Below are 12,894 nucleotides of genomic sequence, written 5' to 3' on the forward strand. Positions count from 1 at the left end.
AATTCTTTATGCCTATTTTTTTCCCTTCAGACCAATTTTCTTACCTCGCAGCTCCTGACCATTCCTATCCCCGTCGGGAGCCAGGGCTTTCGTACCGCCCGCTGCTGTCCACCTGCAGCTGCAGGGTTGCGCCCCTCTCCTGGCTGTGGCTCACAGGTGATGTGTGTGTGTGTGGCTGTTGGCTGTGGCCCTGGCTTTTCAGAGGAAATGCTTGGCTATTTAACATCTGCTGGGCACTGGCTCTGCCTGTGGTGTCTCTCTAGGTACTGAAGTCCACCAAGGGACAGTGACCCCAGTGTCCCCACTTTGTAAAGCCAGGCATAAAAGTCAAATACCTCACCTGGACATATTTCCCAATCAGCTGGCTCTCTGACTTCATATCCGTCTGCCCCTGGGATCTCCCTTCTGTGGTCTGCATCTGCCACTCCTTACCACTCCTCCTTCAGTGGACACGGAGTCCCCAGGCCTGGGGATCCCAAAGCTGCCCCGGCAGCCTCCTCCCTGCCTGCATCGGTGTCTGCCCCAAGTCCTCCTCCACTGGCATCTGGCAGAGCCACCAGCCCTGGCTTCGAGCTCCCTGGCCCTTGTCACCGCTCACTCTGAGCTCACCTTAGAGACCCACATCACATGGCTGCTCCTCCCTGGGCCCTCCCTCAGCTGGCAAGATTACAGCCCCTCCCTCGGTCACGGCACTGCTCTGGCCTCTCGGCCTCCCACCCACCTGGGTGGGGTCATGGCTGTGCTACCCTCCTTCCTGCAGGACCCAGTTGCAGACCCAGTGGCCACAGAAAAGAAAATGCATCTGTGTTGAACATGCGTAGGCCTTTCTCCTCATCACTGTCCCCTAAACAATTTGGAAGACCAGTTGCCTGTCTAACGTTTCCATTACCTTGAGTACCATAAATAATCTGGTGCAGCTTCGAGTGTACGAAAGATGTTTGTAAGTTACACGTGAACACCACGCAGCTTCACATGAGGGACTGGGGCATCCACAGGTTCGGGTCTGCTGAGCCAGCCCTTGTGGACTCCAAGGGACATTGTACGTGGCCACCTTTTCTAGGTCCTGAGCCTTCGGGAAGCCCCAATCCCTCAGGGGCCGGTCCTCTGTGGAGCTGGTTGATTGCTGGCTCCAGGTCATGTCCTGTAGCAGGGGATGCTGTTCTGGCCTGGTAGGGAGCTGCCCTGATTATGTTTCCTATGAATTTTGTTTCCATCTAGCCAAGCACTTGCTGTGGTTGGGTCTTATAGACAGATTAGGGAATCCTAAGAAAATCCCAAAGACCATTTTCTTGACCTGTGGAGTCTGCTGCTTTGTTCAGGGAGCCTGCAGGAGGCTGTTATCAGGAGGGAGCAGCAGAGGCTGCCTGAGCCGGTGCTCAGGGTCTGTGCTGTGGGCTTTTAGGCAGTGCGGGGCCCCAAGGGTCCATTCTGTCCCATAGAGGCACAGGGGTCCATCATGCCTCAGGCTGGCTGGGGCCCTGCTCCAGTCCCTCCATGCCTGCAGACTTTACGCACTACACTTCTCTTTGCCAGCTCTTTCAGAATCTTGTAATCCTCTGTCCAAGGCCAGAAGGCTGTTGGCTGTGCCCTTGCTCTTCGGCAGCGCTCGCTCGCAGCAGGTTCTGCTGTGACGTCAGGCCTCCTCCAGAGACTGCTTGGGTTCTGGATCCCACATTTGCCCTTGAGCAGCCACATGCTGGCTGCAAGCCCTCCACGTGAACGAAGCTGTGTCTTAGCTCCCTGTGGCCCAGGGCTTGAGCTGCTGGGGAGCGGGGCTGTCTGCTTCTGGAACCCTGATCACAGAGGGTTCGGGTCCTGCCCTACCCCTGACCATCTGGTCCTCGGTTCCAGCCATGCTCAGGGCTGCTGGCTGGCCTTTGAGGTTCTGCTCCAAGACTGCATGGGGGGGAGGGGCTCAAGCAGAAGCTTGGGGTGAGCCCCACAGTTGACCAGTCCCCTCTCCCCAGATCTAGGTACACTGGCTCCATTAATGTCACCTACACTCAGAAGCGGTCTTGGCTCATTCTGAGCTCAGCCCCTGAGTTGTGCTCGTGGCCATGCTTGGCTTTCTGGGGTCCTCGAGCTGTCCTGTGTTTTGTGAACCCACATATCAGGCACAGCTGGTTGGGCTGACCAGCTTAGAGCCCTGGCCTTGTGAATCCCAGACTTTGGGACCTCACTTATTCATAGCACCACACCTTCTACTCAATTTCTAAGCCTTGGTTTTTCTGCCTGTGACCAAGCATGTAATGTGGGATCTTTTGAAGATTCTGTGAGGCTGCACAGCATCTGGGCTAGAGCGAGGAGGACGTTGCTGCAGAGGTGCTGCTGATGCTGAGGAAGGTTACTCAGGTGGGCTGTAAAATCCATCTGCCTTCTCAGACTGGCGAGGTTCAGAACCACTTGCACCAGGGGCTTAGGATGAAAGGATTTCCTTGGAAACCGTGAGGTCGCGGGGGTGGGGGGTGGGGTGGGGGGTCCTCAGAGCGTCCCCTGGTGGCTGATATGGGAAGGTGCAGCTGAGGGAGACCAAGAGAGATCTGAGCAGGGGATGGGCACGGTCCTGAGCTGGGCAGAAACTCAGCCTGGGTGTCACTTTGAACTCAGGCTGAAAACTTCGAGGTGCTGGCTCCAAGCCACCCCTCACCCCCCCCCCCAAGCCCTGCGGAGAACACATTATTGTGGCGCTGGACAGTTTTCTTTTTTATCTGAATTGTTACATATTTTCATATGTGTTAGAAAATAAGAGAATCTCAGGCTGCTGCAGCCTCACTGTACAGCTTCCCTGCCCCGTCGCCATGGCTGCCTACAAGCTGGCGCTCATCCGGCAACCTGGAGAGCCGCTTCAGCGGCTGGTATGATGCTGACTTGAGCCCGGCGGGCCATGAAGAGGCGAAGTGAGGCGGGCAGGTGATGCGACATGCTGGCTACGAATTTGATATCTGCCTTACCTCATTGCAGAAAAGAGCAATCCGGACCCTCCGGACAGTACTGGATGCCATTGACCAGATGTGACTGCCAGTGGTGAGAACTTGGCGTCTCAATGAGCGGCACTGTGGGGACCTGACTGGCCTTAATAAAGCAGAGACCGCTGCCAAGCACGGTGGGGCCCGGGTGACGATCTGCCGGCGCTCCTACGATGTCCCACCACCCCGAGGGAGCCTGACCGCCCCTTCTACAGCAACATCGGCAAGGATCGTAGGTGTGCAGACCTCACTGAAGATCAGCTGCCTTCCTGTGAGAGTCTGAAAGACACCAGTGCCACAGCTCTGCCCTTCTGGAATGAAGAACTTGTTCCCTGGATCAAGGATGGGGAAAGGCATTGATTGCAGCCCACGGCAACAGCCTGCGGGGGAAGTCAAGCATCTGGAAGGTCTCCCTGAAGAAGCCATTGTGGAGCTGAGCCTGCCAACTGGTATTCCTGTTGTCTACGAGTTGGACAAGAACTGAAAGCCCATCAAGCCATGCAGTTCCTCGGGGTTGAAGAGACCGTGCGCAAAGCCATGGAAGCTGTGGCTGCCCAGGGCAAGGCCAAGAAGTGAAGATCACCACAGCCCGCGCCCCATCCACCCCCCCTCCGCCCCCCCACCCCCATCACACTGACCACATCTGTAGGCGTCCTGTGTTGTAGCTGCGGATGGGGACCCAAGGCTCCCATTTCCCTTTAGCTTTTCGGCTCCTGCACCCACTCCCTTGATAGAATCTAGTCAGGACAGGACCTCTAGGACACAAGCTCTAGTTCTCAGTCCAAGCTCAGGGAAAGCTCTTCTTATCCAGGACAGTTGAGAGGTAGTAACTGTCTAGTGCTTCTGCTTTGTTTACTAAGGACCTGCTTGAGTAGGGGACAGCGATAACCATGCCAAGGCACGACCAATGAGGAGCGGCCTGAGCACGCTGCTCCCCGGAGCCAGCCCTGCGCTCTTCTGTAGTCCGGTCAGTCAGCGAGCCCTCGACATTCCAGTGAGAGATGAAGGTAACCTGCTTGGTGACTGAAGTAGTTTCTTCCCTCACCCTAGAGGAGCTGGCTCCAGAAGGTTGGGGTTAATCAATTTTCAATTGTTCTGCAAAAGACAAATTACATATCTAAACAAAAACCCTTCTGGGCGTCTAGTGGTGGTTGAATAGTTCCACATGTGGTCACCAGAAAGGAAGCCATTCCTCACACCAGTATAGGACGAGATCTGGCCCCTGTGCATGGGCGTGCGTCCTGCTGTGTGGCTTAGGATCCCTCTGCCTTGCTTTGGTGGCCGTGAACGTGCCTCCCGACCATGTCGAAGTGCGTCTCACAGTGTCCGACTTCTGAATCATGTTCCAGCCGGCTTGGCCCCGCCACATGGGCCAGCACTCGTTCTGAGCATAACTATAAGCAAGCCTTTTTCCAGATCAGTATAATAAAGGAGTGATGTGCAATAAAAAAAGAAAATAATAGTGACCTGCAAATTCTTTAGTTTAAGGATATTGTCATTTTAAGGTAAATAAAAATATTTTTGAGACTGTAATTCCATTTAAGGAAAAATATTACATGAATATAATACACATGGTATTTGTCCAGGGCCCCCCAAAATCCTAGAAGTGGGTAACGCAACACAATAGATTGTTTGTGGTTTCCCACGTAGCACTCGCACCGATCTGGTATTATTTGCTATCAAAATGGTCACCATGTATTATTTGTACTTCAATAAGCTCTTTTTTTTTAAACATTTATTTATTTATTGCGTGTGTGTGTGTGTGTGTGTGTGTGTGTGTGTGTGTATGTGTGTGGCCAGCTCAGCCCACCAGGGGGCGGGCTGGCTGGCATGTGGTGCTGGGGGATTGAACCGCGGTCCCTGTGCTTTGACCAAGCTTGTTCCAAGTAGGCGCTTTAGACCACTGAGCCATCTCACCAGCCCCTCAATAAGCTCTTTATGTTTGCAGTTATTATACCAATGTTAGGGCATGGCTAATGTGTAGTGTCTTCATTTTACTGGAAAAAAAAAGCTGAAATGAACTTGGACAAAGGTAGGAGGTAATGGAGGTCGTCAGTGCTGTCAACAAATGCTACTGGAATAACTGGACACCACGTAGGAAGAGAATCCAGATACAGACCTTCCACACTGCACAAAAATGAACTCAGAATGGATATCAGGCCTCAGCGTGAACTATAAAACTGTAAAACTCCTAGGAGCTGACAGAGGAGAGACTCTAGATGTGATGTTTTAGCTCCAACACCCAAGGCACTGCCATGAAAGAAGTGATAAGGTGGGCTAAGATTTTTTTTTAATTTTATTTATTTGTGTGTGTGTGTGTGTGTGTGTGTGTGTGGCCAGCTCAGCCCAGCAGGGGGCGGGGCTGGCTGGCATGTGGTGCTGGGGGATTGAACCGCAGTCTCTGTGCTTTGCTAAGCTTGCTCTAAGTAGGTGCTTTAGACCACTGAACCATCTCACCAGCCCCTAGGTGGGCTAAGATTAAAGCTTTAGATTCTTTGAAAGATACCAATGAATAGAAAGACAAACTACAGGCTAGGAGAAAATGTTTACTAAAAGATCTATTAGATAAAGAATTATTATCCAAAATATGCAAAGAACTCTTAAAATGGAGCAATGAGAAAACAACAAATGTGATTTTAAAAATGGATCAACTACTGCACTAAAGATATATAGATTCATCCCAAATAAAGAGGATTGGCACTGTATGTTGTCCCTGAGACACAATCAGAAAAATAAGGCACTACACACTACAATGGCCAAAGTCCAGTGCTGTGCGCTGGTCAGGATGTGGGCCCAGAGGAACCCCCGATCTTTGCTCCTAGAAACGCAGAGTGGTACAGGTCGCTCTGCTGCTTCTTACCACAGCTGTGCTTCTTGGTATTCACCCAGAGGAGTTCAAAACTTACATCTGCACACAGATGCGTAGACAGTTGTAGCCACAACTGCTAACATCTGGAAGCAAGCAAGACATCCTTCAGTGGGTAAGAGTAGGCAAACTGGGGTACATCCTATTATTTAAAGCCAAAAAATGCGCTCAAATCACGAAAAGACATGGAGCAAACTGATATTCATGCCACTGAGTGAAAACCAAAGACAGCCTGAGAATCCTGCACGAGGTGTGATTCTGACCAGGTGACTTTCTCGAAGAGGACTCAGTGGAGACACTTAGACAATCCGGGTTTCCAGGTATTAGGGGAGAGTGGGGAACAGGTAGATGGCAGAGGCCCTTTAGGGCAGGACAGCCACTCAGCACGATGCTACAGTGAAGGGCACATCAGCACACACCTGTCCACACCCACGAAGTGCAGCTCCAGGGACGGCCCCTACCGTCAACTGTGGGTCTTGGGGGACGATGTGCGAGGGTGTTGATCTGGTTTGATTGCCTGACTTGCTGGTGGGTGGCTGTCAGGCTCTCAGAGCCAGATTTATGCACCTTTAAGGAATGCAAACCCCTTTAGACAGCTGATCCAGAGTCAGGGTGTTGTGGCTGCCATCTAGGTGTCCCCCAAAGCTTCACACAGTCATAGGCAGGACTTTTTCAGAGATGGCTGGATCTAGGGCTTGTGATGCTGGGATTCACGGTGCATTGCTAGGCTCAAGGGCACCAGGACTAAGGGTGTGAGCTCTCCCTGCCCTGAGTAGCCTGGGTAAGACAGAAGGGACCGAAAGCTGTGGTGCCCCTTGGTGTCTTGCTGCCCTCTGCCCACCATGAACCATCTCTCTGTGATGGAGCCAGCTGGTTACAGACTGAAACCTCTAGACATGCGCTAAATACACCTTCCCTCCCTCAACTTGTGGGGGTTGGGTATTTTGTCTCAGCAACGAGAACGGTTACTAAAATGCTGGGGCACTTTTTCCTAAACAGCTTCCCCTGCCCCACCCTCAGGGCTCGATTTGTGCATCTGGGTAAAGCACCAGTCTGGTTAGCAGTTGCCCCAGGCTTGGCGTTCACTGTGCTCGCTGATCTCCGAGTTCTCATCTGGCTCCCAAATTCTTCTAGTCTTAGCCCTGAAGGGTCTGTACCCCTCTTTCTCATTGTCCTGGCCCAACCTGAAGGAAGCCAAGTGACAGAGTAAATAACAGTAAAAAAGATACTTTATTGTTAAAAAAAAAAAAAAAAAAAAGCACCACTCAGCCACACATGCTGCCACTCGGGCTCACAGTCACATGCGGCCGTGACCACACACACGGGTACGCTGTCGATGCTGCTCCGTCCCGCGGGCTCAGAGGGACTGTGGGTAGGAGGCTCTGTGTTTCCTTTCTTCCACACATAGCCACAAGAAAAGGCAGCAGACCAGGGAGAGAAACAGCCAGGGGAGGCAGTGGCGAGGCCACCAGAGGCCACACTAGCTTCAGCCGCCTTCAGTCCTGGCTGCATCCCCTCTGTACCCGCGGCCTGCACGGGGCACCCGCCTTGGCCATGCATGAGGCTGAGTCAGTGCGGGTAATACTTGATTGGCAGGCAGCTGAACTGGAGGGCAGGAAAGGCTGGGGCCCAGCCTGGACAGTCCGCTGGCAGGGCCCTGCCTTCCCCTTCCCACAATGGGAATTCTGAGTTCCTTGTGTCTAGAGAAGAAAAATCCCTTTGGGAACAGTCAGCAGACAGCAAGGTTGAAAAGTGCCACAGAATTTTTTTTTTTTTTTAAACTGAATCATTTCCTTCTTGCCTTTGGCCAAAAGTGCCTGGGAAGCCTGCGATGAAGAACCCAGAGGGCGGTGGGGTCTGGGTTCTTCCACAAAGAAGGTTCAGGGCTTCATACAATCCTGGCAGGAGGGAGCTGGCTGAAAGTTGTGTGATTTCAGGAGGCTGAGCAATGCCCCTGCAGGTGGGTGACGGAGCTGGACTTCGGGAGACCAAGCCTTGAGGGAGCCCTTGACACCCCACACTGTGCCTGGCACAGATGTGCAGGGAACACACGCACAGGCTGGTCTCTGGTGGCCTTCCCCCGCTCGCCTCTCAGCTCCTAGGAGGACTCCTCTCCAGGCCAGGTGAACGTGCCCCTGACAGGCTCAGTGCCTTCCTCCTGGGCATAAACCTGCCAGCCTCTGCAGGGCACTCTGGGCAACCGCAGGGGCTGATCCTTAGTCCTATCTGCCTTCCCGGGGCATGTCCGTGTGTCAGCCTGGCTCTGGTCCACCCCAAGGTAACTGCCCTGTGCATCCTTTTTTCCTGGGGCCCTAGTGCTGCTTTGGGGGCTCTGCCCTCAGCTTCCCTCCACCTCAAGGTCCAGCTGGGGGATGGGAAGAGCACATTTCAAGCGGCCCAGCCTGGCCTAGGTCCAGGGGCTTCCCTCCCTCTCCTAGACACACTGGCCCCTTTCCTCACTACAGGAAGGAGGCCCCAAGGCCGTGGCCTGGTGCCTGTCTTCGCTTGAGAGCAGGCAGCTAGAACATGACCTCCTCACAGCTGCCGTAGTCACTCTCCACCGTGTCAGAGCCCTCGTAGTTGGGCGGCGCTCGGGATTGGGCCCTGCCCGCAGGAGGCCCCCCGTCGCCCTCGCAGTCGGCATAGGAGGGCCCCGCCCTGCTGAGGCGCACGCTCAGCCCTTCGTAGCCCCCCTCGGCCAGGCAGGGCTCGGGCCCCCCCTGGCGGCGCTGGGAGTGGTAGTAGCTGCCGGCCGTGTACTGGTTGAGGCGGGGGGCAAGCAGGCGCTCCCGGGGACTAGGGCGCCGCGGAGGCACCAGATCCTCTAGGTGCTGGTTGCTGTAGCGGGGTGGAAGGGGTGCCCGCTTGTTTTCCAGCTCCAGGGGAAAGGGGAAGCCCCCGTAGAGGCCAGGGGGCTCCAGCAGCCCTGCTGGGGCTGGGTGACCAGGGGGTGAAGGCGGCAGAGGCCCCTGGGTCACTTCGGAGAGGGGGTATTCCCAGGGCTCCTTCCTGGAGTACGACGGGGGCCAGACAGCAGCGCCACTGGGGTACACTGCAAAGGAACCACAGGGTGGGGTGAATGCCGGCTTTGAGTTCCTGTAGCTGCTCTACGAAACTTGGCCTGTAGGGGGCTCCAGGGGCACATGGGGCCCATCTACCAGCGCTGTCCTCAGCACCTTGGGTCCGTGCACGGAATCCAGTGGGGCAAGGCCAGAGGTTTAACTGAAAGCCAGCCCATCTTGCAGATCTCTGCCACTGATCTAAGTGGACGCATAAGGGCGGATGCGGAGAACTCGGAGCAGCTCACCCTCCCTGCTGGACACCCAGGAGCTATGGGGAGCTTAATCCCCTCCCACAAGGTAACCAGACACAGTTTGGACTTAGAGATAGGTTGGCATCTGTCATGGACAGGGGTGAAGGAAGAGAGTATCAGGTAGGAGTCCCTGGTCCCAGAGCTGTCTCTGCTGCTGAAACACTGGGTGAGTTAAAACAAGTTCTTTCATCTTTATGGGCCCCTACTGGCAAATCATGAAAATACTTCTTGCAACTAGTGCTTCAGCAGAAAGTGCCTTATGAACCCACTCCCTTCTGCATCGAAAGGGAGAGTGACGTTTGCTCCTCTAAGCCAGCTAAGCCTTACTCAACGTTGTTGTACCTGCACATTGGGGGGCCAGAAACCTGGACTGCTGCTTCCCTTTCCTTTCCCAGCAAAACACCAATGTGCAGTGTCCCCCACCCACCTTTCACTCCAGGTGCCTTGCTGAGAGTCTACGAGGTTCTGGCAGATCACAGGCTACAGGTCAAGAGACCTAGCACCTGCTGTAGCCAGTGAGCACCCTGACCTCACCTACCTCCTTTCACAGCTCCTTCTAAGGAACTAGATGGACTGCAGCTAAATTTGCAGGCCCTCAACAGAGTAGTTGGGTCCACTACTCCGCCCCGCCAATCCCAAAGGCGAGTGGTGCCGGGCTGTACTCACCCATTTCCTCAGTGGACCAGGTTCTCTTGATGACGGCCTCATGGTCAGAGTGGGAAGCGGCTGCCGCTGGCGGGAGTCTGGGAGGCACGCTGCAGACCACTGGCCGCTGCTTCGAGCTGGGTGCGAAAGTGACGAGTTCGTTCAGCACCGACGTCTTGCTGGGCTCTGGCTGGTGCAGGTTGTTGCAGGAGTTGGCACTCAGGGGGTCCAGCTCAATGGCAGGCATGGCTTGGGTGTCAACACCAACACTCCTGGCCAGGAGATCGGGGTCCTCCATGGCCACAGGCTTGTGAGACTTGCAGCGGCGGCAGTAGAAGAGAAGTCCAACGGTCATCACAAGGATGAACGTGGTGGCCACTATGATGATCAGGAGCTCCTGCTGCCCCCAGTCTCCCCTTTTGATCTCGGGAGTGACTAGACAGTGTCCTTCCGAGCAACCAATTGCCTCCATTTCACACCTGCAGGGATGGAAGCCATCAGGGGTCTGAGTCTGTCTTTTCCGTGTCCTCTCACAGTCTGTGGCATAGAGATTCCCACCCTTGGGCCCACCCTTTTCCATCGGAAGGATGGATGAAGAGACAGACAGTTACTATCAAATACATCAACATCAGAACTTTTTATCCTTTCCCAGGAAAGTGTGGGCTTCAGCTATGTGCCCACTTGTGTCCTTTAGGATCTCGACATGTCTACTATTTTCCACCAGTGAGATCTAGGCAGGGGATGGCCTGTCCCCAAATAAGGGATTTCCAGCTAACCATATGATTGCAATGTAGGCATTAGGCACACCCAGTTGTCCTCTAGCAAAGATATCAGGACCTCAGACACAAGTCGGTAGTCACCTCGTGATAGTGACCAAGCATCAATACTGCCTGCTGTCACAGGAGCCCAACATGGTACCGCACAGATCAGCTAGCTTGTAGAGGGTGACCTGCCCAGGCAGAGCACCTGAAGCCATGTGACCTCTCAGGTCATCTTCAGTCTGGCCTTTGGTGGTGGAAGCCTCTTTGGGAACTTGCACGGCCAGGTCTATGCACTCCTGAGGGAAAAGGTACCGGGGAAGGCTCCCTACCTTTTGCAAGGCTAGAAGATCTAGTGCCCGGCGTTCTACCAGTAGTTTATTCTTTTGGGCACCTTTGTCATAAATGAGTTGGCTGTGGATGCCTGTGTTTATTTCTGTTTTCCTCTGTCCTGTTGGGCTTTATGTCTGCCACTGTGTTTTATTACTATGGTTCTGTAGTATGTCTTGAAGTCAGGTGCTGTGCCGACCTTCTCATTTTGCTCGATTGCTTTGGCTATTCGGGGTCTTTTGTGCTTCTAAATGAATTTTAACATTGTTTTCTCCCAGTTCTGTGAAGAGTATCATTGATATTCTGAAGGCAATTGCTTTGACTCTGCAGCTTTTTTTTTTTTTTTAAGACACGGTCTCCCCTGTCTTGAACTCACTTTGCAGCCCAGGGTGGCCTCAACCTTGCAGCGCTCCTCCTCCCTCAGCCTCCCGAGTGCTGGGATTATAGGCGTGTGTCACCACACCCAGCGAGTCTAGCTTTTTCATAATCTGCAAACAGGGATAACTGATGTCATCTTTTTTCTATCTGTATGCCTTTTATTCCTTTCTCTTGCCTAATTTTTCTGATTAAAATGTCTAATCAGGGGAGATAGGCAGGGGAGACAGCTCAGCAGCAAAGTGCCTGCCTGGCAAGCACGAAGTCATGAATTTGGTCCCTGATACAGAAAAAAATGGGGCAGGGGGTACTGGGGAGATGGCTCAGTGGAGTAAGGGCTTCTCTGGCGAGCGCAAGGGCCTGAGTTCAATCCCCAGTTCCACCAAAAAAAAAAAGAAAAAGTCTAGTACTGTATTGAATAAAATCGGTAAAATTGTGGACCCTTGAGTTGTTCTTAGCATTAGAGATGTTTTCAGTTTTTCCCACTCAATGTGACTCTGGATTGGTCATATATATAGCCTCTATCTTGTTGGCATATATTTGGCATTTCACGTGCAGCGCTTTTATTGTGAAGCGCTGTTGAATTTCATCAAATACTTTTCTACATTTAATGAGATGATTGAGTGATTTTTCATTCTACATTCTACTTACACGATGTAGTAAATTAATTGATTTATGTCTGTTGAGCCCCATTTAAAAAAAAAGAAAAAGAAAAAAATTGGGGGCCGGGGAGATGGCTCAGTGGAATAAGCGCTTCTCTGGTAAGCGCAAGGGCCTGAGTTCAATCTCCAGTTCCACCAAAAAAAAAAAAAAAAAAAAAAAAAAAAAAAACCCCGGTCCTCCTTAAAAAAAAAAAAAAAAAAAAAAGAACCTCATTTGCCGTCTGGAATGAAGCCAGCTTGACCGTGACAAACGATCTTTTTCCTGTGCTGCCCAGTTTGATCTGTTTGTTCATCACGGGTACTGACTGGTCTAGATTTTTGGGTTTTGCTGCGTTCTTGTCAGGTTTTGGTAATAGGATGATGCTGGCTTTGTAGATGAGGGCCTGACCTTTGTAGATGAGGGTTTTCATTGTTGAAATACTTTTAATTACTGATTTAATCTCATTACTTGTTATTAAGTTATTCAAGTTTATTTAATATCCTCTGGTTCAATTTCTGTAAGTCATGTGGGTCTAGAAATTTGTCTTCTTTCTAGATGTTCTAGATGTTCCTATTCGTTAGCATGTAGTTTATCAGAATAACCCATAACAATCCCTTGTGTTCCTGCAGTACCGGCTGCAGTATCTTCTATTTCAGCTCTAATTTTATTTATCTGGATTGTCTGCCCGTCTGTGTTTTGGTTAGTCTAGTTAAAGATGCGTCAGTGTCCCTTATCTTTTCAAAGAGTCTTCGTTTCATTGATACCTTGTATTGTTCTAGACACTATTTCATTTATTTTGGTTCTTTACCTTCAGTCTTCTAATTTGCATTGTGGTTGGTTCTAGCTTTTCCAAGACTTTGAGATGCATCATTAAGTTCTTTTAAATCTATCTGTTTTTCACTAGTCACTCACTGCTATAAAAGTTATATACTGACTTTGCTGAAGTCCTTATAGGGTTCAGTGTGTTGTGTTTCCATTTCCATTTGTTTCAAGGAATTT

The 12,894-nt window shown here is 52.0% G+C and overlaps 1 protein-coding gene and 1 pseudogene across 1 annotated transcript in view; one reads left to right on the top strand and one right to left on the bottom strand.

Annotated features, from left to right (window-relative positions):
- Nucleotides 1-2,798: 2,798 nt before the first annotated feature.
- Nucleotides 2,799-3,542, top strand: LOC101566127 (annotated as a pseudogene).
- Nucleotides 3,543-7,915: 4,373 nt separating this feature from the next.
- The window catches only part of Fat2 (FAT atypical cadherin 2), an 88,829-nt gene continuing 83,850 nt past the window's right edge, over nucleotides 7,916-12,894 (bottom strand). Inside the window, exons 23-24 of the mRNA XM_004629367.2 lie at nucleotides 9,812-10,269; nucleotides 7,916-8,884 (exon numbers count right to left, since the gene is read on the bottom strand). Coding sequence (XP_004629424.1) covers nucleotides 8,352-8,884; nucleotides 9,812-10,269 — 991 coding nt within the window. The 3' untranslated portion in view covers nucleotides 7,916-8,351. The remainder of the gene's footprint in view (nucleotides 8,885-9,811; nucleotides 10,270-12,894) is intronic.

Source organism: Octodon degus, unplaced genomic scaffold (genome assembly GCF_000260255.1).
Source record: "Octodon degus isolate 3935 unplaced genomic scaffold, OctDeg1.0 scaffold00029, whole genome shotgun sequence".
NCBI lineage: Eukaryota > Metazoa > Chordata > Mammalia > Rodentia > Octodontidae > Octodon > Octodon degus.